The 12,175-nt window shown below is 41.1% G+C and overlaps 1 protein-coding gene across 1 annotated transcript in view; it reads left to right on the top strand.

Moving 5' to 3' along the window:
- Positions 1 to 1,350: 1,350 nt before the first annotated feature.
- Positions 1,351 to 12,175, top strand: part of LOC139454335 (uncharacterized aarF domain-containing protein kinase 5-like) — a 28,980-nt gene continuing 18,155 nt past the window's right edge. The window contains exons 1-6 of the mRNA XM_071235965.1: positions 1,351 to 1,437; positions 4,101 to 4,542; positions 6,068 to 6,334; positions 7,084 to 7,224; positions 9,818 to 9,931; positions 11,739 to 11,870. Of these exons, the coding sequence (XP_071092066.1) occupies positions 4,147 to 4,542; positions 6,068 to 6,334; positions 7,084 to 7,224; positions 9,818 to 9,931; positions 11,739 to 11,870 (1,050 nt within the window). The 5' untranslated portion in view covers positions 1,351 to 1,437; positions 4,101 to 4,146. The remainder of the gene's footprint in view (positions 1,438 to 4,100; positions 4,543 to 6,067; positions 6,335 to 7,083; positions 7,225 to 9,817; positions 9,932 to 11,738; positions 11,871 to 12,175) is intronic.

The raw sequence follows: 12,175 nt of genomic DNA, 5'->3' as shown, positions 1-12,175 counted from the left end.
CGATTTGCTGTGCAGAGTTGCGTCCCGTGGGCACGCCCAAACCCTATGAATGTGGGTTCGAATCCCGGTTCGCCCCGATTATGTTTCTAGGTTTGTCAGCACCATACCTGTGCTCGTGGGTTTCACCAAAGTGGTACACGTCTGAGACCTGCATCACTTTGGGCTTTCCTCACACATTAAGCAGACACGTCGTGATATAACTGGAATACTGTTGAAAGCGGCGTTAAAGCCAGCTCACTCCCTAATAAAAAGTTGTTGTGTGTTGTGATCGTTTGGCACTTTGTCGACATTACCTGAAACCATTATAATAACAAATTCACAACTACAGACGCATTTTACAAAAAGTCATCCAATGACATATTTACACATCTGCTCGTGGAAAGTGCAGTTACGGAAGAGTTGCTTCCCTTCTATTGAGAAATCGTTTGAGATATTTCATGCTGAAATGAAATTATTAAAAATAAGTCGCCTCTTACGACAAGCATTGTCACCTTTTACGGCAAGCATTGGTTGCTGGAGACATATATATAGCTGGATTATTGCTGCGTACGGCGTTAAACAACAAACAAACGTATATTCGAAATCGTACAATCAATTCTGTTTTTAGCAAGAAATTTGGAATGAGATTCGTCGCTTTAATTTACATATGATGCGCACATAAAATCGCTGTTTATCTATTAGTTGACTTTCCGGTTCTTGCGCTTCTTCTCTGGATTCTTTTGAAAGTCATTATTAGCCTTATTTACGATGTGATATGTAATGGCATTTATCATATCAATTAAACAATGTGAATACTTCGAAGACAAGGAAGTTACACACTTCAGAGTGAGTGAGTGAGTGAGTGAGTGAGTTGGGTTTAACCACCCGATCCCGTTAGTCGCCCCTTACGACAAGCATAGTCGCCTTCATGGGTCCATATTTTGTGAAAGGTACAATGTGATTATGCCGCACTTTGATTAGAAACGAAGGCTGATGTGATAACAGACTCGCTGACTTTGTTGTTGCATGTCATCGTATATCAATTACGTTTGATCGATGCTCATGATATCAATCACTGGATTGTCTGGTCCAGACTCGGTTTATTTTTACAGACCGCCGTCATATAGCTGGACTATTGATGAGTGCGGCGTTGAACAACAAACAAACAAGCAACTTCAGGATTAATAAGATTTTGTTCTGAACAGGTCTACCTGATGTTTACTCAATAAAATAGGGAAGAAAATTAATTCAACGATTTAGTTTGGACAATTATTAGACACACGGGACTATAGTTACTCGTAGTTCGTTTTAGAAACGCCTGATCCAGGTTTTCAATGACAGCTAACTCCGTCTTTTGTATTACCCGCTAGAGTTCACAGCGACCAACGCTTGGTGGGAAGATAAACACGACAATGTTGCGTTATGAGAAGACGGTGTTGTAGCCCGTGTCCACAGTTGGTACGTGGTTCCATTTGCTATACAGTGCTTGACATTAAGTTAGCACATTTAATTGATCATTTCATAAGTAAAAGGAAGAGTGCATAACGTCAGTTCCTGGTTGCAAATGACATTGTTTTGAGTACAGAACACTGAGGCCTTTTCGATAGGACACTGACCTTATGAAGGGTATTCGGGTGGGCCTACTCTAACCGGTCGAGTTTAGAAACTAGACGGACTCGTGTCGTAAGCAAAGGTCTCGAGTACTGACATACAATCTAAATCTGAGAAAAAATGAGAAGTGGTCAAGGGCATTGATTCATTTTGACAATATGATGCTGGGAAAAAGACATGTCAGTTTGTTTCATATTGACGTCGGTGTCTTTGCATGATGAAATACATTCATGCTTTATTATTTGTCATCCTGTATTAGTATTTATCGGTTAACTTTTTATAATTAGTGACAATGAGTAGTACTGATAGTGAATGTGATATCAGACATTTTCTGTCATTTTGTTTGGCCTGTCAAAGTGTCATTTTGATTTCATTCTGATATCCATATTAATCAGTCAGCGTTGTAATGTATGAGAATGAACATTAATGAATGTGATATATGAACCATAACTCAGCTACTCGACTTGGGTGGGTTCTTAGAAGGATCTGGGTACCCACAGTACTACCCAGACCCATGGTTAGTCACGTAATATGATGTTTAATGACAAAAATGATCTAGGACACTAGATCTATATGGTTACACTACAAGTCCTAATGTTCAGATTTCTTTCTGACTATGCATCCATTCCTTCTGATTTTTATGTTTGAATAAAGATAAAACTTCAGTCAACATCAGTGTATGCATGACCAGATTGTTTTATACATGTATCCACATACATTCTGTCCTTGGCTATGGTCAAACTAATCCCAATCGGACATTTTGTACCTCGGGTAGTGTCGGATAATAGAGGGGTGGGTACCCTGGTAGTGAATTTGGTCTCGTCCCAGCTCTAGTATCAGCTTTTTCTTTGTGGATTCAAAACTTGCTTATTTTGGACTATCATCTTGAATGGTTTGACATGTGCTTGGAGCTATTCTCGCTCGTAATGTCGAGCACCTGGGCATGATACACCACTTGGGTATGTGTGGAGCTCGTTTCTGATGTTTCCCCATGATATATTGATGGAATATTCCTGAAAGCAGGGTAAGGCTACACTCATTCACTCATGGACAATTATGTTGCATTATTAGCTTGATCAAGCATTACACCCTTAATATGAGACCCGTGAAGATTCTGGGTAGAATAGGTCTTCAGCAACCCATGCTTGCCGTAAAAGGTGACTATGCTTGTCGTTAAAGGCAAACTAAAGTGATCGGGTGGTCAGGCTTGCTGACTTGGTTGATGCATGTCATCGATCCCAATTGCGTGAATCGATGCTCAAGATATCAATCACTGGATTGTCTGGTCCAGACTCGATTATTTACAGACCGCCGTCATATAACTGGAATATTGCTGAGTTCGGTGTTAAACAACAAACTGATATAAGGGGGACATATGAATGCAACATTTGTAGCTCATGATTCGACTTACTCAAGGTGTAACCTGGCAATAAGGTAAACTTTCTATGAGATGATTATAAGATGCCGATTTTAAAAACATGTTCACATTAGCCTTACCAAGTTTGGAACATCTTCATTCAGAGCTTCACTCTTCGTTGAGTGTAGGTTAGGGAAACCTGATGAGGGACCATTGCATCATGTCATGTTGACTGCGTGATTTCATATGGGCGGCAGATTGTTTATCTGTTATAAAATTGATTGTAATTAGCATCTAGCTAATCCATTTAGGCATTTTCGGAGCACAAAAATTTCACGACATGCGATTGCATCAGTTGACATATGGACAATATTTTTATTATCCTCCCCCTTTTGCAAAGAGGGTTACTCTCATTTGCAACACAAAGTCCAAGGGTGTTAATAGATGCAGTGTGATATGCTAAATGACATAAGGTTTTGTTTATTAGTGAATCTCTGAACCTTTTAATGCAAAAGTGAGTATTTGTATAATTTCTGTATATCATATTTGTTCCTGTGTCCTGCGAAAGATCATAGGCAACTATAAAAAAACAACTTGAAAATTCAAGTAAAATATGTCAATAATATTGCAGGTTTTGCGATACATTCTTAGGGTATGCAAAATAGTAGTGTCTATCAGGAGTAGATTATCCATCTCGGAGAAGAGTAGATGTGGAGTACAGTTGCACCGTGATACTGATGCCACCTTTGGAATGACCATGACAAAATATAGTCGCATCCATACTTGGTGTTATATAACACTGTTGAACTTTTAGCCTGCTGAATTGTTTGGACATAAGGCTCTGTGAAGAGGGTGGACGATTTCTGACTGTCAGTGCTTCATTAAACAAAGGCCAATTGAAGAAATATTTTGCACATTTATTCCTGATAGAAAACTACACCATACTATATAAAAATATCCAGATATTTTCAATTATACCAAGGTTAAGGCACAGCGAACACAAAATTTGTATTTGTTTTATAAATGTGTATTGATATTAGACGGGTCTTCTCTTCATGGGTGAGTAATAAATTAAAACCCTTCTTAAAGGAAACAAGGTATAGGTACTGTGTTATTACTCGCTATGACTGTTTGTTCATATAATTGTTTTCAGATTGATGGCCTACGATGCAAAGTAAGGAGAAGCAGGAAGGAACGCCATGTTGTCCAGAACTACCTTTGCTTCCAACATCCCTGTCATGCTGTCATATGCAGCAACAAGCCTAAGATCAACCTCTGTATGTTCAAGATGGCTGATGCCCATCAGCAGAAAACTAGGTCATCAATTTCACAGCCAACTACATTCACAACCAAGCATAGTGACGAACAGATGCCTGTGCAGAAAATATCCTAGAGTATCACTATGGCAATCTTTGAAACCATTCCGTCATAAAAGCAATATTTCTAGCACTTCTACAAAAGTACGTAAATGGCCAAAACGTTTTTTATTGACTCTTGGAATCAGTTCAGGAGCGAGTGGAACATATTATGCATATTTGGAGGAGAAAGACCGGAGGAAAATACGGGTCACAATTGGTGGATTTAGGCGATTCTGGAGTTAAGTTGCATGTTATTAATATTATGTTTATCTTTTGTTGGTATGAAATCTTCAATGCCCAGTGAACATTCAGCACCTTTCTAAAAGTTTAGTCGACTTATAATATAAAAAATAACTGAGTGGAGGGGACCTATAATTAAAATTAGATAATTTCTGAAACGGTACCTCTCTGCATGAGATGTCTGTTTTCTATTAAGAATTCTCTTGTGGTAGAGCGTCCGTCCATAGAGCGGAAGGTCTGGGGTTCCATTCCCAGCCCCGTCATATGAAAAGACGTTAAAAGATGGTACTTGTTTTACCCTTTCTGGCGCTTGGCAACAAGGGTCCAAAACAAGGACTGGTTGGCTTGGAGTCTAAGTGGGATGTTCATGTTAAACTGCTAGTTAGTACAAGCAGCCACAAACACACACATGCATGCACATCACTATACATAAACGTGCATGCACGTCGTTATATAAGTGCAAAAATCTTGGACGCGGCGTTAAACCCCATTTCATCTTACCTTCTATAAACAGTTTTTCAGTTTTGATTCGTAACCACCTTGACAGGGAAATTTGATCACTGCCAAAGAACATGAAGAAAAACGCCACAGAAACTATAAACCTGTACATTCCATTGAAACTCAAGATGATAGGATGTGTAAAACATCCAAGACGATGTAATACAGCATGGCTTTTTTCACATTCAAAGGGACGGTTGGGTAGGCTAGTGGTTAAAACGTTCGCTCATCACACCAAAGAGCCAGTTTTGATTCCCGACATGGGTACAATGTGTGAAGCCCATTTCTGGTGTCCCCCGCCATAATATTGCTGGAGTATTGTTAAATGCGGCGTAAAACCATACTCACTCACATTCAAATTTCCTGGATTAAACTTGTTTACTACTGAGAATTTAGAAGCCTTGGCACTGTTTTGGCTGATCATGCTGATTAGAAAGTCCACGCCAATGGAGGTGTCTTCAAGCAGAGATGGAACAGTAAAACATCTGACTTATATGAGATGGAAAGGGGACCTATTTAACCTCTGAGTCTGCACTAGGGCTCCATTGTTGAACATACTGGGGTGACCCCAGGGATAATTCTAGGATGGGGCCTTGTGCTTCTAGCCCCTAAATTTGAAAAAAGGCCCACATTTCAAATACAATGGGGCATTTTAACATTGTGCTATATGGGCAAGTGTGGGTGTACCTCTGGAATATTTGGAATTTTCACATAAAGGGCTCGTGTCTGAAAATTCCGAGTGAACCTTACGGATAATTTTTCAGACTTGTGAGTGTACATTATATGTTTGTATGTTGTTAAACACTCATCAATGTTCCAGCTTTATAATGGCCTGTGCACCCAATCTGTTTAGCTGACTTAGTACTTAGTACTTTAGTACGACAAGCAAAAGTTGACCAATTCTAACCCGGAACAAAGCTTAGCAAGACTCAATCTCATATTGTAACATGTATCAGGTCAGATCCGGTGAACATGACAAATGTTTTAGCAGTAAATATTTATAAGTATGATCATGTGTGATTTTAGGTCTCTAGTGATTGGTACTTTAATCTCTCTGGACTACAAATGGTCTCTATGGAACCTTGATGAGGATGGAGAGGAATATGATCGAACGATCAAAGGATGTCATCGGCGGGCAGCTGAGAGGATGTTGCTTGGCTGCTTGCAGAATGGAGGGTTGTATATAAAACTTGGACAGGGTCTTGTATCTCTGAACCACATCCTACCTCGAGAATATGTTGATGTGTTGGTTGCTCTGCAAGATAAGGCGCTGGCACGTGGACCACATGAGGTAGGTGATAGTCTGGAAGAGGAATGAGAATGACGACATATCGTTGATGTGGGTAGATGATCAAAATTCTATCTCAGTGTGAACATTCTAATTAAGCCATCAAATTGGTGATAAGTGTAGTTATTGTATTTATTTACTATGTACAACCTTTCATAGTCACAATGTAGCTGAAATACTGCCGATGTGACTTTAAGATATCACTCACTCACTAGATCATGCCCTGCAGTATTGCATCTCTTACGCTGACCGGAAATCTAAGATTCTGGGTTCAAATCAGGTTTACCCACATTTCTAGGTTTGTCACCACCATACTCATTCTTGTTGGTTTCACTTCACTGATGTGGTAAGCATCTGCATCCCTTCAGGCTCTCCTCCTATAAGTATAAGTGCAGAGTTACGTACCTTGGGCAAGCCAGAAACATTAATCATGGGTTCGAGTCCAGGTTTGTCCCGATTATGTTTCTAGGTTTGTCAGCACCATACTCGTGCTTGTGGTTTTCACCAAAATGTTAAGCGTCAGAGACCTGCATCACTTCCGGCTTTCCTCCCACATCAAGCCGACTCACTCACTCACTCACTGCTACACATGCTACATGAAGCTGCGTGACGTGATATAACTGAGATACTGTTCAAAGTGGTGTTAAACTAAACTCATTCATGTGTAAGAATTATTCCGATCATTTTTGTATTTTGGTTTGACCTCTGTTGTGTTTTACTATGTTTATGAACTCACTGTATCCCAACTACAGGTCCAACAACTATTTTTAGAAGATTTTGGAAAGACTCCAAAGGAAATGTTCTCTGAGTTTGAGGAGGAACCAATCGCTGCTGCCAGTCTCGCTCAAGTCCATCGTGCTGTCACCCATGAGGGAGAAAGGGTAGCTGTGAAGGTAAACCACACGATGGAGTAGTTACCATGTATTCAGTGTATAGGGGCATGTTCACTGTGTGTGCTAGGCAAGGGTTGAGATCATGCAAGGTTCAGGATGACTGAACTCTGGGCTGAACTTTGGATCTGTATTATCTCTGCAGTCAGCAACAGGGTTGGAAGGTTGGAAGGCAGTTGTAGCTTCATGTGTTCTGTCTGTGCCAAAACCCTTGCGACTGCTACCCTGAACTTGGCTCTTAGCATAATTTTTAGTAGAATTTAGTAATGTTATGTGGGCTATTCAGCATTGGAAATTAGCACTAGTCTTGTAGTCCTTGCAAAAGTGCCCAATAGTTAAGGTATTATAAGGACTACCGGTAGTAGAAATTTGCCATTTATATGCGTTTTGTTATGTGTTATACTTATAAGGACTACTGGACTAAAACTGTTAGTTTCTACCCCTGCTATTATTTACCTGAGCTTACCATGCTTTTGAGACTGAACATAATTTTAATGAACTCCGGCTTCTGACTAGTGGATAAAGTCACAGAACGCGGTGTAGTGCATGTGTTGTGGTGCATTTACTACGAAAAGGAGAGCATGTGCAGTTCATCCAGAGCTCCAGATAACTTTTTGAGCAATTGAGTTTTTACTCGAAGGTTTCTATTTTAATTGGGTTATTACATTTTTCATTGGTAACCAATATTTTTTACCTATCTATTCATCACTCTGTTGGGTTTTTCCCAAAATGAGTACCAGTAAGCATTTAGAGATTTAAAAAAAATTAAATAATGTTTTAGATGTAATATAACGGTTCTAAATATAGGCTTGACTCAAAAAGTAAATTAGCTCATAATTTTGTTTCGGAATTTGTGTTTCCCAAATCACGGACTTTACTAGGCATGGCTTGTGCACATGGTGCAGGCAGACAATGTTTGTTTATTCAGGCTGTCAGCATGGCACAGTCGTGTTTTAGGGAGTGTATAGAGGGTGTGGAATAAGATTAAAAAATATTAACTGTTTTAGAATTGTTATTTACATGATTAACATTGAAGTAATATTGTTTGTTTTCTCAGCACTGTGTGCATTACATTTGCATTATCAGACTTGGTACCAAATATAATTGTCAAGTAGTCATTTCTAAGTAATGTTAATATACTATATTAAATATTAAGTTTTACTGTACCTGATGCTGCACAGTTCTTTAGCTTCTCTACCTTTACAAACAGACCGTACTGGAACAGAGAGACAGTTGAAACACTATAGCCCTTACCCTGTTACTCCAGAGTTACCCACCTCGGCCCGTACTCCCTATTATTCTGCTCTGTCTGCCTACACGACAGACTACCTTACAGTGAACTAAGATTTCCTCTGATACTTTTAGGTCGTTTCCTGACAGGGGTTTCAATGGTTTTCCTTGAGTATATATTTCTTCAGACATATATTCTGCTTCTAGGTGGTATATTTCTGCTTTTTGCTGTTAGTTTCACGGAAAACGTCAACCATGTACCTAAGCATATTTTTCGCGCCAAGGTTGCCATTTTGTATTCTCCTCTGTCAGAGACATTACCTTTACTACCCACGACAACCTCAATGAATACCTCCACATTGGTGCCATTGCCTCAGAGGATTGCTACTCGGGTGACACCATGTGCCTCTTCTGAGATGTCATCCCACCGGCCTGCTGGATCCTGTTCCCGATCGAAAGCCCCTGAAGACTGCCATGACACCTCCCACAAGTTCTGTAAGCTGTGGGTTGCCAGAACTCACCTCTCTGACTGGGAAAGGTTGTCAGCACCCTGAGTCTCCTGATCACCTCTCCTGTGCCCCTTCTGAGAAATTCCTACTGCCTGTCTACTGGATCCTGTTGCCGATCGAGATAGCCTGAAGGCCGCCCTGACGTCTCCCTCTAGAGCCATCACCAGCAGTTTCCTATGGTCGCCAGCATGTAGACAGTGGCCTGACCATTGCCACACCTCCTCCAACACTGGTATCTCGGGACCTCTGATGCGCCTCGCTCCTCCAGAGACTAGCACCAGGGTATGACTTCACCACCAGGCACGAGGCCCCAGTCTGCCGCCTTGCTTCGATCACTTTTGCCACCGAGATCGCCGTTTCTTTGATGATGACTTCATTCCTGACTTTGTTGAAGTGCCTCCAGTTCGACCCCTGATCCCAGCGGACATGCCACTGAGGTTAATGATCATCAGCCCTGCACTTCGCCAGGACAAGACATATTCCCATAGATGGACCTATGGTCCTTGATGCCGATGAGGATTCTCCTGCCACATAACCAGTTAGTTGCCGACATCCCGCCTCGACCATCCATGCAGCTCCTCCGGCTCTTCTCACGGGACCGGCACTTTAAGTGGAGAGTGCTCCCATTTGGAATTCTTAGGCCTGTGGTTATTCAACAGGGTTCAACTGTCTGTCTTTTCCAATACTGTCTGTAAAGGTAGGGATCTAAAGTATTGTGTTGTGTCAGGTAAGTATAAACACATTGCATTTATTCTTTAATGCTCATTATTAGACTTAATATTTAAAACAGACCCAAGACGAACTTCACATTGTAGTCAGAATGATGTATTCATTGCAATACCATTGTGATTTTCCAGGTGCAGTATATAGACCTCCGTGACCGCTTCAGTGGGGATATTCGAACATGTGAGATCCTGTTGCACCTGATTGGCTGGATTCACCCAAAGTTTGGCTTCGCCTGGGTCATTCAGGTAACTAGCTAGCACAGACATGTGGAGAGCATATTATGTTGGTTTCAATATCTCCGTCATGGGACTCCTGGTTAGAATTGTTCCCCAACAACCTATGATGGTTGTAAGAGGCGATTTAACAGATCGGGTGATCAAGCTAGGGAACTTGGATTATTGCATGTCCTCACCCCGATGGCCTGGGTCGGTGCTCAATATCAATAACTGGTCGGTGCTCAATATCAATAACTGGTTTGTCTGGCCCGGACTCAGTTATTTACAGGCTGCCATCATGAAGCCGGAATATCACAGAGTAGTGTAAAACATACAAACAAGATAGCAATATCTAGGTAACCCTAGTAACATAATAAATGATCAGGGCCCCGTTCCTCAAAGCGATCTTAGCGCTACGATGATTTTAAACCTATGTTAAAGTATGGGACTTACGATCATCTTAGTGCTAAGATCGCTTTGTGGAACGGGCCCAGAAGTGATTCAGCTTAAGATCATGATAAAAGCATTTTAGAATATTGGTTATTTTTGTAAGAGTAAAATTGTTTATATATCAACAGTAATTTCTTACAAATTATATTAAGAAATATTCAGAGAGAATGCTTTATTATTATCCCCCGCCGCGCGAAAGCGCGAAGCGGGGGATATAGTATTCACGACCGTCCGTACGTCCGTCTGTCCGTCCGTCCGTACGTCCGTCCGTACGTCCCACCTGTTTGTTGCCGCGATATCTCAAGAACTAAACACTGGATTGTCTTCATATTTGGAACTATGGTGTATATACAGACTCCGCAGACACCAGTCGGTTTTGGTGACCTTGACCCCATTTTCAAGGTCACAGCAGGCATATCTGCTTTTGGAGTAGGAAAACGGTGTTGCCGCAATATCTCAAGAACTAATCTCTGGAATGTCTTCATATTTGGAACTATGGTGTATATACAGACTCCGCAGACACCAGTCGGTTTTGGTGACCTTGATCCCATTTTCAAGGTCACAGCAGACAAATCTGCTTTTAGAGTTGGAAAACGGTGTTGCCGCGATATCTCAAGAACTAAACACTGGATTGTCTTCATATTTGGAACTATGGTGTATATACAGACTCCGCAGACACCAGTCGGTTTTGGTCACCTTGATCCCATTTTCAAGGTCACAGCAGGCAAATCTGCTTTTGGAGTTAGAAAACGGTGTTGCCGCGATATCTCAAGAACTAATCGCTGGATTGTCTTCATATTTGGAACTATAGTGTATATACAGACACCGCATACACCTGTCAGATTTGTTGACCTTGACCCCATTTTCAAGGTCACAGGAGGCAAATCTGTTTTTGGAGTTGGAAAACGGTGTTGCCACAATATCTCAAGAACTAATCGCTGGATTGTCTTCATATTTGGTACTATGGTGTACAGGCGGGGGATATTTCGTCACTCTGTGACAAATACTTGTATATATTTCTTTTCATGGTCTTCGCAAGGTATTACAGTATGTTTAATACACTGATTAATATAAGAAAGATATTATGTTTCAACTCCCTGTGTACAGTATGAGAAGTATTTTCAGATGATCGTACTACTACTACTACTACTACTACTACTACTACTACTACTACCACCAATAACAGGAACAGGGTCATGTTCTGAACAAAGTTTCTTGCCAGGCCTGGATCTCTAGAAACTCACAGGAGTCAGGCTGCTGAACACTGTCACTCATTCACCGACTCTTGAAAATGTCACTTAACTTTGTCAGATTTGTGACCAGTGTGCTGTACACAGGACCACTTGCCACCATGGCTATATCATTGTACCTTTATGCATGTTTCCAGGATCTGAAGGGGACATTAGCCCAGGAGCTGGACTTTGTGAATGAGGGTGGTAATGGTGAGAGGTGCCAGAAGGACTTGCAACATCTTAAGTATGTCTACGTCCCCAAGGTGCACTGGGATAAAACAAGTAAGGTAGGTGATCTGTGTTGGTGTGTTTAGTGAAGCATGTCCACAACTGTGAAAGGAATAGTAGAATGCTCTGCTGTTGTGTTATTTAACATGGTGAACCTTCAGCTGGCCCATTAGGATTCTGGGTTAGTGGTGGGCATGGGTGGCCCAGTCGTCTAAGGCGCCATGATTTGCTGTGCAGAGTTGCATCCCTTGGGCATGCCAGAAACTTTTACAAACCTGTAGAGGTTGTGAATTCTCTGATGAAATCCTCCTTGGGGCACTTATTGCATTTTCCTGGTTCAAGAAAATCTACATGACATAGTTGT

Source organism: Haliotis cracherodii, unplaced genomic scaffold, assembly GCF_022045235.1.
Source record: "Haliotis cracherodii isolate W230 unplaced genomic scaffold, xgHalCrac1.p SCAF_10, whole genome shotgun sequence".
Classification (NCBI taxonomy): Eukaryota; Metazoa; Mollusca; class Gastropoda; order Lepetellida; family Haliotidae; genus Haliotis; species Haliotis cracherodii.
Note: the sequence above shows the minus strand (reverse complement) of the source record. Positions and strands in the feature narration are given on the sequence as shown.